General features: G+C 46.3%; 1 protein-coding gene across 8 annotated transcripts in view; it reads right to left on the minus strand.

The window, feature by feature from the left end:
• The window catches only part of MBNL3 (muscleblind like splicing regulator 3), a 92,528-nt gene that overhangs the window by 7,804 nt on the left and 71,893 nt on the right, over positions 1 to 12,831 (minus strand). For 6 of the 8 annotated variants that reach the window (XM_051784758.1, XM_051784746.1, XM_051784749.1 and 3 more), the window contains 4 exons: positions 7,072 to 7,222; positions 4,805 to 4,840; positions 2,604 to 2,698; positions 1,090 to 1,163 (listed from right to left, as the gene is read on the minus strand). In XM_051784758.1, coding sequence (XP_051640718.1) covers positions 1,107 to 1,163; positions 2,604 to 2,698; positions 4,805 to 4,840; positions 7,072 to 7,222 — 339 coding nt within the window. In that variant the 3' untranslated portion in view covers positions 1,090 to 1,106. The remainder of the gene's footprint in view (positions 1 to 1,089; positions 1,164 to 2,603; positions 2,699 to 4,804; positions 4,841 to 7,071; positions 7,223 to 12,831) is intronic. The other 2 variants (XM_051784736.1, XR_007904102.1) reach the window with 2 other exon arrangements.

The raw sequence follows: 12,831 nt of genomic DNA on the forward strand, positions 1-12,831 counted from the left end.
CAAGAGGTTGTCATTAGTATGTTGCAGAGAGAAAACATTTTATTGCGTTAATTTTCTGACATAGAGTGAAATTGCTAATAACACACTTGGCATCCTCTTAAATCTGCTGTTAGGGCTTTCCCTTTCCCATGAACTTCACGCACACTGACAAGACAAATAGTGAAAGAGGAAGGTGGGCAAATAGTAGTCTGATTTTTGGACAGGATGCCAGGTAGAGAGTGACTAAGGAGAGGGCCGAAGGAATCCCTGATCCCTGTTAGCTCTTGTTTCCTTCAGACAGTCACATTAAATCTGATCCTAAGGAGCCACGAGTCAAAGGCAAACTGGGCCCAGAAACAAAACACAGACACAGAAACCCTGTGCTCAGGGGACCCTCTTCTGGGAGCAAATGGTCTCTCTTGGGATGTACTTGTGAAAATACTTCCCTGAAAGAACCAACACTTGTCTCCTGCAGAGTTACGCTACCAGGACCTGGCTACCAGAGGAAACTAGCAGCTTAGGGAAGCCCAGGATCTGCAGGTAGGATGAAGACTATGTTGCTTGTGGCATCCATCCTGGTCTTAAACCCACCATGAGCCAGACCCTCACTGCAGCTGAATAGCAGAGCTCTGCTCAGGCCAAGCCGGCCTTGCAGATGCACAGTAACTGCTGCTGACCCAATCCTGCTTACCCCAGGAAAGGAAATGTCACTAGGAGCAAAAGAGAAGTTACACCTTTTCAGCTGACTCATTACCAGAGCACGCTTTGCCACCAACATTGCAAATCCCTGAGGCATCTGCAGGCAGCTGGGAGCCATGCAGAGCAAGAGCAACCTGTAAACACAGCCCTTGGACCCGGGGGATGCACTGAGGGAGGCTGTGAACACCACAAAACAGGTATTTCAGACACAAGAAAGACTGTTCATTTTAAACCATGGGGCTGGTCCGTATCTGTGCTGCAGCTGTTGAATTCCTGTTGAGTCAGCAGAGCATGAAGCCACTGGGGTGCCATGGGCTCAGTCCTTCTGCCTGAGCCAGCCCCACTTTGGGGGATGCAGTGCCTGTGTACAAAGCAATCCACCACAAAGAGAAATACCAAAAAGGAACTTACTGTTCTATCGGGAACTTCTACATCTGTGAAACAAACATGCTGCTACTCAGTTCATCTACTGATAACTGGGATATCTACAGCAAAAAAAACAAAGAACACAACACATTAAAACACTGTCTTGAGATTGGTCTGTTCATTCTCTCTTCAGTATCAAGTTAGTAAGTACGTCAGTGTCTTATAAAACAGGATTCATTCCCAAAAAGTCTTTATTTTGCTATACATTTAAGTACAACATAGCTGCACCACTTCTGATGCCCTGTGGAGTACATGGTGATTGTACTGAGATTTTGACTCCATAGACTACAAGACAGAAATGCCCTTAGACTATCTGGCTGAAACAAGACTCATAGAGCCACAGAGTAACACTTCACAGGAATTTCTACTTTCTTCTCATGACCAATACGAGTCAGAGTAAGACCTGCTCTACCTGAAAATAACAACAAAGCACGGAAAAAGACTGGCAATTCCTACTCTGAGCAGTAATGCACTGCCTAGGACTCATACAGGCAAAACTCAAACTGAAAGCCTCGTGACCTCGTGCTAGCAAAAGACTAAAGGATGCCCCTGGAGATATTACTGGCATTCGGCGTGGCTAAGAGCCTCCTACAGAGCAAAGTGACACCCCGATTCCTTTGCAATAGCTCTAAACCCGAGAGCATGACAAATAAAAATGCTAGAATAAGTACTGGGGGAAAAATAAACAAAAGTGTTTGAAATGCCTCTGGTCTAAATGCGAAAAAGTTGTGGCACACCGAATTGTCAGGAAGCATCACTAGGACAAGTTGTGTATATACAGTTCAGGACTGGTGCGGAAGCAGCCATCACACTCAGTGTCTTCAGAGGAAAGTTTTGGAGAGAATTATGGCTCGGCAGACATGCACGGAATCCTGTACACTTATGGCAGTGCTACGACAGCACGTACTGCACATCCAGAGTCATTTCTGTAGGGATGGGTGACAATGCTACCGGTGTAAAAAAACTTTAGACTTCACAACCTCGTCCCCGATTTTTTGGTTTTGGTTGTTTGGAGATTTTTTTGTAGTTTTTAGAGTCCAATTTTGTAGTGGGGGGAGGCCACTTTGTGTTTCCACTTCCACTTTCCAGCCAGGAGAGGACATGCCAAAATACCACAGGGAAGGATGCTCAGGGTGGTATTTCTGCTTGAGACTGAAAGCAGAAGTGCCGCACGTCTTGCGCGCCAGTTACGCTCGGGAGTTTTACAGCCCATGTTTTGAGGACCTGGGGGGAGGTATGTTTTCGGAGAAGAGCCTGCATCCCTGCCAATCGCCCATCCCTACGCTCCGGCTGGGCTGGCTGCCCATCCCACACACGGTAGGACCGGCCCCTCACCGATCCCCAGACGCACACACGCACACACACACGCACACGCTGCCTCTGCACACCCGAGCCTGCGCCGAGCGGGTCGGGACGATGCTCGACCCCGCACGGGATCCAGCCCTTGCCCGGTCCTCAAGATCTGAACACGTGAAAGAAAGCCATTGAAAGGGCCAAACCTGATTGGCGGTAGCTGTTGCAGCGAAGGGGACGCTGGTGGCAGGAGTTGTTGCTGCAGACACAGTGGTGGGCGTAGCACCGTGCATCATGGGCACTTTCGGAAGGGAACCATGGAAGCGACATACGGGAGGGTGGAGCGTATATATATTTTGTTTGTTTGTTTTTATGTAACCATGGCAACATGTGGTGGATTTGGGGGCGTGGCAGGAATCACAGCAACAAGCCATGTGACATCGTCATGAAGGACACATCGGGGCGCAGCATGCAATCACAGTGCAAAGCAAGACAGCGTTGGGAAAAAAAATAAACAAGAGAGAAGGGGAAAAGCCAATTACAATTATAATTAAGGAAAAAACCAAAACATTCTCAACACTTAGTACATTTATAAGCAGAACAATGATGTATTAGACTCCGAGGGCCAAATTTCCAAAGGGGGGAGAGGATGGGTGTGCTAGCAAAAGCCCACGTCAGCTCGCACCCGTGGGGAGTTAGACACAGCCAGTGCACGTTCCTTTGGGTGGGGACATTTTGGCAAGCGCACCCTCCCGCCCGCCTGGGAAAGCTTGTCCCCTTCCCTCCCCACCCCATCCCCGCCAGCAACCAGAGGTACATGATGCACTTTGCAGTGGCTGCCGCAGCCCTTTCACCAGGTTTTCTGGTCTCTCTCTAGCAGGGACATGTTTCGGCACGGGACAGAGCTGGAGGCACAGCGAACAAGTGGCTGGCAGCCCGAGCTCTCTCCATACATATTTCAGCATGCTCCCTTTCCACCCTAGTTCTAGAGGATTTGGCAAAACTCCCCTCTTGCGGGGTCGGGGGGTGGGGGATGGAGAGGGGAAGGGACCGAGAGGGAAGAATACACAAATGCATCTGAACAGCTACAGTTTGCAGGAAGAGCATCCAAAAGGACAACACAGCAGCAGGGAGCTCGGCAACCTCCTGAAGCTGCGCGTCCCACAGAGCACAATACTGGAGGGGGATGCTCTGGTGCACACACGGGCATCCCCCAAACCCTGGGGGATTTTGCTGGGCCAAGGCACCCGCAAGAAGGCCCAGCCATCCCCACAAACATGCGGTGGGGAAGCACACTTGCCTTCCCCTCCACCCCAGCAGGCATGTCCAGCCCCAGCAGGGAAGGAGCGTGTGCCTGTGGGCTGGCCATACTCCGGCTATGAGATGTTAGAGCGTGTGGGTTGGGGTTTCCTACAGACAGAAGTGTGTTTGAAGGACTCAGCTCCCCGTCATGCAAGCGGTGTGTCCTCCCTGTGCTATAGGGATGGGGAGGTTCAAGAGCAGAGTGCTTAGTCAGTCATGCCAAAGCTTTCAGACCTGCTCTTGGAAAGCCTTGCGCCCTCCCCTCCTGCTCCCGCCTCTCTCCCTCTGGCTGAAGCGGGCACACACCTGGATGCTGGTGGTCTTGTATAACCTTGGCTGGAGGATGAAAGCTCAGCTTTCACCCACCCTGCTGTGCCCAGCAGCTGTAGACGGAGGGGAAGGTCCTCAAAGGCCTGCACAGGTTTCAATAAGACCCAGATGCTGAGCCTGAACACAGTGGTTCCTGCAGCACTAAGTAGCATGTTCTCAGCCCTGCCACCTCATTGCATCCCATGTGCATATACAGTGGAGCCTCCCTACCATCCCCTGTACCTGCACACCTGACACTACCCTACAGAGATGACTCTTCAGCCAGTCCGTGGTCCAAGCCCTGCTTCTCTCGCTGTACAAGCAGTGCCCTGCTCTGTCAGAGGGGCTGACCCCAGACGTGTTCCTCCTTAGCACCTTTGTTAAACCAGTCTTCTAAAGTGTCCTCAAAAGGACTACCAAAAATCCAAACTCTAATCTGCCTGATGCTTGATACAAAAAAAAAACAAACCAAAAACCAAACCAACAGGATCCTCCCATTGCTATTTCCTTTTGATAGATGACTTAAATGAGTTGTAAAGACATTTTAAGTGACAAATTTTTGTCTCTGCAGCAGAACTAAATAGGGGTGGGAACACATCACCTTGGATTCTCTTATTATAATTCACATAAACACTGCACTGCACAGAAATTAAAAGGGATACAACCATTTAAGCCTCAAAGAAGACAGCAGATAGACAGTCACACCACTCAGCCACCCAGGTTCTCACTGATGCATACTAACTTGCAGTCTCTTTCAGATTAGGAAAAGTTGAGAAGTTTGTGTAGAAAAACCTACCAACGCTTGCAGTGGGTGTCATGCACAGAACTGACCCTGCACACCATGCATTGAAGCGTGGAAAGATGAACAAAAGGGATATTTCATTAGTGAAGCTTCAGTGTTAGATATCACTTTTAACTAAAAAGCAGGTATTCTCTTTGCAGCATTCAGTATTTAAGCACATGCAAATAGATTCTGCATATTGGTACATAAATAGTTTAAACTCAGTTTTAAGAGATCATAGCAAACCAAATTAATTCTTTAATTCTCGGGCAGTAGGGAATATACTTCTTCTCCCACCTTGGTATCAAATGATATGACTGATCCCAGAAATCAGGGCTGTTTGGGTTTTTTTTGGTATTGGGTATGCTGACTTCTTTCTGATCATGTCAGCAGAAAACAAATTGCCCTTAGAGGAATGTCATACTCGTGTTAAAACTGACTTTCCAAAAGCAATTTACTCCTGCAAGCAGGGACTGGGATTCAAAGTCTCTAGTTTAAGCTGAAAGAGGCATTTTTTTTCTAGACTTAAAACAATTGTAGTCATGATGCCATTTTCAGTGGACACCCTGAATTCTCCCCCCGTGGCAACCCACCATGCTGATCTCTCAATAACTGAACAGTAAATACTAAGAAAAGCAACAGCTCATTTCCCCTCCCCACAGTGAGAGCTGTGACGTGCCACCTCTCTGCTTTGCCTTCCACAGCGCTGCAAAGGCTGAGCCCAGATCTGCAGCCTGATGGGTAACGTAAATTCATCAGAGACCCGTTCTCTGACTGGAAATCTGCTGCTCTGCCCAGCATTAATGTCCTCAAGTGAGAGCAGGTGCCTGCAAGCAGACCTGTTACACATCAGCCCTGCGTGTAATTTCATTGCCATGAGACAGGGCAGCCCAGCACAGCGAGCGCTGGGCAAAGCTGATTTATGGCGCTCGCATCAGAAATGCGTGTCCTTATGTCAACTTTGGCAACTGCGACCTCGAGGAAGAGGAGCATGCAGCCAGCTGGGGGCCTTGGCATTCTCAAAGGTGTCAGTGTTTCCTGAGGTACTTCTCTTGGCACCCAACAGAGCTGCGGTAAGGTCAGCTCAGCCCAACCCCTTCGACAGCACTTTGCAGAGCACAAGGTGGGAGGCTACTACTCAAGTCCTTTTCTCCATCTTTTCCTATGAGAATCCACTTCCCTGGAAGAACAACTTGGCAGCTGCTGAGTTCTGAGTGGTTTAGGTCCCCACTCCACCTGAGAGTTTGGTCTCAGGACAGGACTGTCTCTAAAGCTTTTCCCCTGACCCCAAGACACAGCAAGGCCAAGGTTCAGGTCCACTGTGTGTTCACCTCCAGGGGTCAGCCCAGAGAAACACTTTGTATATTTTTGTGAATATCATCTGGCAAGTAAATATAGCATTAAACATTAAAAGCATTGGGCATTAATTTTCTCATGATGCTCTGAATGATAATAATGATACTAAAACACGAGCTACCAGCTCTGGAATATTCCTAATTCAGCCACTTACAATGCTTACTACTCTAAGCAGGTTTTGTTTTTCATTTGGTTGCAGTGAGCAGATGTTAATTGGCCAGTCAGCAGTCAGTCACATCTGCCACATTAATATTTCCAGTCCTATATGGATTACTGAACTGCATCTTTCAATTTTACTCTGAGACCTTAAAGGTACAATAAAAGCTGGGAGTTAAATTGCTTTTAAAAAGCTTAGGGTATCGCACTGGTCAAAAGACAAGCAAGAGGGAAATATATGCCTTTAAAGCGGATTGTGTAATTCGTATTTACTAAAGACGAACCATTCCCTCTATAAACATCACAGCTGCTGGAATATGTAGGTCACTGAGACAGAAGCTCATGAAGATACCTGCAGCTTCAAGAGAGCAGGCATAGAGGTCCATAAGACATTTTAATATGAGTGCGTAAGAGTGCTACACAAGAGTTAAAGAATTAATTTGGGATTAACCAGTTGAACCATAAGGAGGAGAAACAGAAAGTATGAATTCAAGAAACATGCAGACATTTTTCTTAGTTTGACTGCTTAAAAAAACCCCAAACCACACAAAAAAATGCTAAGAAGGGACTTTTACAAGTGAAAAGCTCTGAATTGTAGTACGTGAAGGGAAAAAAAAGTCAAACAGATGTTAATTTTTCATTCATTTTTAACATGAAACTACACACCAATACTCTTTTGCTAAGGACTCTTACAAATCTGCTCATTAGCTGAACACTGAGGTCATAAAAAAAAACAACCATGATGGTGGGGAAAGCAAGGAGATGCTTACCTGTGGGGATGAATGTAGGCTGTTGCAACTGCATGTTGGCTAGAGCCTGTTGGTAGTGGAAAACGCTTGGGTTAAAGACTGTGGTGGCACCATTGTTTTTTTCAAGTGCTGGCCTCTTTGGTAAAGGTTGAAGTGCACCAGGCGGCAGGGCCTGTGGATAAGGGATCATTAAAGACAAGTGGAGTAAATAAAGGGGCCCAGATGTAGGTCATGCATGCAATAAATAATAGGGGGTCTTGACTGCAAATCACCTGCAACTGTGATCAACTTAGCGAGACAGGAAAGAGAAGAGCAGCTAAGTCACAGTACAAGTAGTAGATGAAACAACAGCTTCACTAGGTAAGCAGTTAGTAAATGCACTAGGAAAAGGGGGAGAGTCCAGAAGGAGGAGGGATGCTAACAAGCTTTTGAGGAGGACTGACTTGGGCACAGAGGTAAAAAAAAGCATGAGGAGAAGGAAGGGGAGAGCTGATCACCTGGGCAGGGTGCTACAAAGAGCAGTTGCAGGCAACAAGCATTAAAAAACCCAAAACAAACAGGTAAGAAAAATATAATAGATGACTATTTTAAAACAGTAAGATTAGCATAAGCAACAAATGCCATGGAAAAAAAGGGAAGTTTGCCTCTGGTTCAACACCTGCCTACATGTATGTGTGCATGTGTGGAAATGTGCACACTGTGTGCAGCCAACCCAAGTGTCCAGGTGGTAAAGCAGTAGCTGTTGCCAATCACGCACATAACATTACATTTACTGTAAAATGCATTTCCACTTGTTAGTAGAGAGGCTGAGCAACATGGTCAAGACCAGGCCTGATTCTCCACTGCTCACACCAGCAGCACAGCCACCACCAGCACATTTGGACCTGCCCTCACTTTCTAGAAGGTGGCCTCCATCAGTCAAATACTGCTCACTCATTACTAACAGTGGAAAAAGCCATTGACAAATCCCCTCGTTTTGTTCTATCACACCACCAAGCTCCTTCCAGCCTGTTAAACCTGTTTCATGATCAGACTTGGTAAAAAGCATTAACCCAACTCAGGAACTTTTCTCAGTGAGTTACTCATCATTCACCCAAGCGTGTCTCAACAGCAAAGTAGTATGTCAGGTTCTTAGGAGACAGGAATGTTTTCTAATGATTTACAGCTTTTCATTGTACCCAAGTAGAAACCACATTTTTTCTCCACATTGTGATAGAAAAGGGTCCTTTTTAATTATGCCCCGCAGTCCTTTTGCACGTAACGCTCCCATTGACGTCAATGAGATTTACGCACGTGGAAGTCATGCAGAATCAGGTCATTTCTGACTAGTTGTTAGTCTGTATCATGTAGCAAAGCAATGGCTGAAAAACAGGGTTATCATTCCTACTTTTTTTTTTTTCAACAGGTGACAGTGAATGGTGGGCAATGGAGGAGGTTTGGCTAATGAAGGGTTAAAGCTACAAACAAACAGTACTCAGAAGAAAGGACACAGGTAAAGAGATTTTAAAGCATTATGAAGATCAAGACACAACAGAATGTAAGTGAAAGCTTGCAATAGTTTGTCGCCATCTAGAAACAGGTTTCACTTTAAATTTAATTTGCTATAGGAGACTGCTCATCTGAGAAATGTTAAGTAAGATACTTCCAGGAAAAACATTACTCCATCCTACCTCTATTCACATGGTGGCTTTTGGGTGGTTTTAATATTTAAAAAGAAAATTAGAAGAAATTGCAAAACTGCCCTCAGACATGCACACATCCTCTGCTAATGCTAGCAGGCATCCACTGGCAGCATTAGGATTTAAGTTTTCCAGATTTCTTCTGGCTGGTACCAGAAGATAACAGTCAAAGATGGGACAATATTCTCAGACACAGACGCCAAAATCTTTTACTTAAGGTCCACATTTTAGGATGAGGTCTTTGAGGTAAAGATCTAAGAGTTTTCATTTCTAGGTAAGCTCTCATTGGTGTCTATGTTAAATCTGACTGTATCTATATCTCATCTATTTAATGATGGCTACATGAATGTTCCTCCAGGCACAGGAGTCATCTGCAGCTTGGGAGACTGGAGTAGCCTCGTGTACATCAGAGAGGTTTTACAGATTAACACTGACTGAAGAACTTGCTGCTTGAATTCATGCTCCTTACAGTGCCTGCTTGCTAAACAATTATTTTCAGACACTTCCAAAATCTGCCTCAGAAAAAGAATTTACTAACTATAGCAAAGCAACTGTGCCAGGCACATAATAGACTTTTGACTCCCTGCTTCTTGGCCAAAGGCTGTCACCACCCCAAAAAGCACATTATCTCATAATGGCAGTGCCAAAGGCAGAACAGCTGAAGGCTTTGAGGCCTTGCCTCGGCTCTTCACAGGACAATTCCTGAGCCCAGTGCTATAGTCAGGAACACCAACAGGCTATAGGAATGTCAAGGCACAACAGACTATCCCATAGTCTCTCCAGCATCACCCTTCCTTCTACCCCGCTATAGCCCCTTGGGAGAAAAGAGCTATGGCAGTCCCACCACTGCTCCCTGAACATCAGCCAGGTAGAGAAACCCAAATAAATAAACGCAACATCTCCAGAGTAACTTATTCTGACTTCCTTTTCTGCCTGTGCGTTTGTGTGCACACATGGGTACACAACCTGTGCAGCATGATCTGGCCACTGCACCGGTGAAAGGGTTAATTCAATTCAGTATCCATGTGATAGCCTTGCACTGATTCCAATGAACAATTTCCACTACAAAAATGCCAGGCAGCCTCTCATTTTTGGGCTAGGAAAGCCACATTCCTGCTGGAACAAGCATCTGAACAAAGAGGCTTGTGCCACTTCTCTGCAAGGCAAGGAAAGCAATCCTTCAGCAAGACTGACAGATAAAAACACACTGCATGCCAAAGTCAAGATTTCCCATGTGCTGGTTAACAAAACTCTCTTTATTTTTTTTGCAAGACAAGAAATGGATTAAATCTTTGCAACAAACAGTATAATTGCACCTGCAAGTTCCCCTGGCACAACAATCTCCTGAGATCAGATCACACTTTCATCCCTCTGCACTCAGCAAAGAGGGGCTGGGTCTGCTGCTTCAGCCCCAGGTGTGACAAATACAGACTGATCTGAGAGGGCAGAGGTAGCCCCCGTTCCCTGGCAAGCAGCAGAAGCAATGTGAGCTGTTTCCTCTGAAGATTATACATGCTGTTATCACCACTGTGACTCCTCCTCTGGTGAAGTCTTTGAGAAGAGTTCAGAGGAGGTGACATATTCCAACAACATGGTTGCAAGCCTTCCGATGCGTCAGAGCAGGAAGACTATTAACAAGTGACTTATCTCATGGGGTTTTGTTCAGTGGGGGAGTAAAAGGCTCTCCCATTCTCTGCCAGACCGTGTCTCCTCAGAGACACTGTGGCACTCAGAGACAGCGAGGCACTGTGCAGGTCCTGCCTGCACTGGTTTTGGGAGCAGCGGGAAGTGAGAGACTGCGACGACGTCATTTACAGCATCATTCCACCACTGCTGGCAGAAGCCGGTCCCTAGTAAGGCTTCCTACTGCTGCTGCCTAAAACTCTGATAAGGAATCCCTTGACTACTTAAACCCAAAAGCAAGTCTTCAGGGAGGATGGGGAGCAGATCAGCCTCTGCTTCGTAGCTCTGGGAATGAGAAGCAACACCAGCTTGATGGTTTCATGGCTCCACTGTGTCCATTCTTCCTTTTTCCCGCTGTAGCTGGGCAATAGCAGCTGTTTTTTTCAGATGTATTGAATCCCTTGTTATTTGAGAAAATGGGAAGGAGTTGTCTTCTATGAAGCCAGGACTGACTGCAGACTGTGAGAATTGTGATGCTCAGATTGAGGCAAAAGCCAAACCAAGAAAAACATATTATTTGAGACTGAGAAAATAAGCGAAGGTAGCTTATATGAAGACAGCTTGCAGGCAGAAGTTCAAGGAGCAGATCCTGTGCCTGAGACTGAAGCAAAAAGCACCCAGAGCGAGTTCCCTTTGCTGACACTGTCCCACTACGACATGAGGGAAGGAACCAGACAGTTCCTCTGAACATGCCACCTAGATCCTGCACTGAACCTGCTTTAGTTCCCAGCACAGAACTCCAAGGACACTGCTTAGCCCTCTCCCCCCCTAAATCTCACTTGTGCCCATTGCACAGGAACATCCTTGTGCAGGGCAGTACCAGCATGGCACTGCCAGGCAAGGCTGTAATGTTGCGAATACCACAAGAAGTTGCTGGATCTGTCCCACACCACCCAGTCCTCTGGCATTTACAGCCCACTGCAGACCTAATGAGTTAAATTCTCACTGAAACACCGCATCTCGTGACTCTAAAGCTGCCAATATCTGAAAAAAACACTTCAAAAGTCAGAGCTGCCTCCCCTCAAGATTATTCACTGCCTCCAAAACACATCCAGCCTTCAGGAGGCAAAGCTCAAATATTAGTGGATGGTGTGTGGGGCACAGGATTGGCATGTCTGAACGCACACTGCAACATTTCTGGCTGGGATGGGCAGTCTCCCCGGGCACTAACACCACAGACCAAGAGCTTTCATGCAGACTAAGATGGTTACGTGCAAAGCAAGAAGGTGAAAGGTCCAAGTACCAGGTCAAAGGTTGCCTCGAGCGGTCGCTTCAGTGATCTGACAGCTGGCTGAGTCTTAATTAGCAGGCAGCGAGCACATGATGGCAATGGGCCAGGGAGGGGGGTCAAGCACAGTAACAAAAACAGCAAGCAGAGGTGTGTCAAGAGAGAGCAACAATTTGGGGAGGCGAAGAGAAAAAAAAATAAAAAAAGTGAATGCATTATACAATATATTAAAAAGACGAGGCATGCACAACGTGGGGTGGCTGGGTAATTACCTGGCCTAGCGGCTACTCAGCTATTTTGCCTCGGTAAGTTTTAAAAGTAAAGAAATGTCATCACAGGACATGTGCTTTAGGGCTTCGTCGCGGCGGCTGGCACAGCGGGTCAGGAGCGCTCGGGGATCAGCACCTGCAAGGGCACTGGCACTGGGCTGCAGCCCCAGTGCTGCAGCTACAGCCATGCAGGGGCCAGCAGAGCACTCGTGGAGAGGGAAGGACCACCGGACACGGAGGGAGCTTCAAGCACGTGCTTAAGTGCCATCCTGAACTGGGGACCGAGCCTGGCCCAGTTCATCCAAGCACTGCACTGACTTCAGCCAAGCAGGAGTGAGTAAAGCTACTACTTGTGCATGTCAAGTAACTGCAGGATTGGGTCCCTCAGAAGTCCTGAATTTAGATTTGAAGTCATTCCAAATCTGCTTTTAGAAGGTACACCCATTGTCTGTCATCTATATTTTGGTCCACGAAAATGGGGCACCACTCTTCCCATTATTAAAGTCTTACACCTCAACAGATACAGTAAATGCATCAAACCTTGAAAAGTCAATGAATAATGTAGGCTGTTTTGGTAGCAAGGGTGATGCAACAAGCCATCAATAAATATTTTAAAGGTTCTAGTTAACGGCATACAAATAAGGTTAATTACATTTTTAAGAGAAGCCAGCAGCATGAATAAAACATGCATTGGCTTTGGTTAAGTAGCAGTGTCCTACATAATTAGTGAAAAAATAAAGATTCAGTTGTAAAAAACACAAGAGTTTCATTTCAAAAGGTTATTTTTCAACAGACCTGGGTTCTTATCTCGACAATAATAAAAACAATCAGAAGACTAATAAATAAACTCTGCAGGACAAATAAATACTGTAGTATAAATTGGTTGTTCAAATTATATTCCAGGTAATATTGATGCTACAAG

Source organism: Manacus candei, unplaced genomic scaffold (genome assembly GCF_025592945.1).
Source record: "Manacus candei isolate 608988 ecotype Guabito, Panama unplaced genomic scaffold, ASM2559294v1 h1tg000003l, whole genome shotgun sequence".
Classification (NCBI taxonomy): domain Eukaryota; kingdom Metazoa; phylum Chordata; class Aves; order Passeriformes; family Pipridae; genus Manacus; species Manacus candei.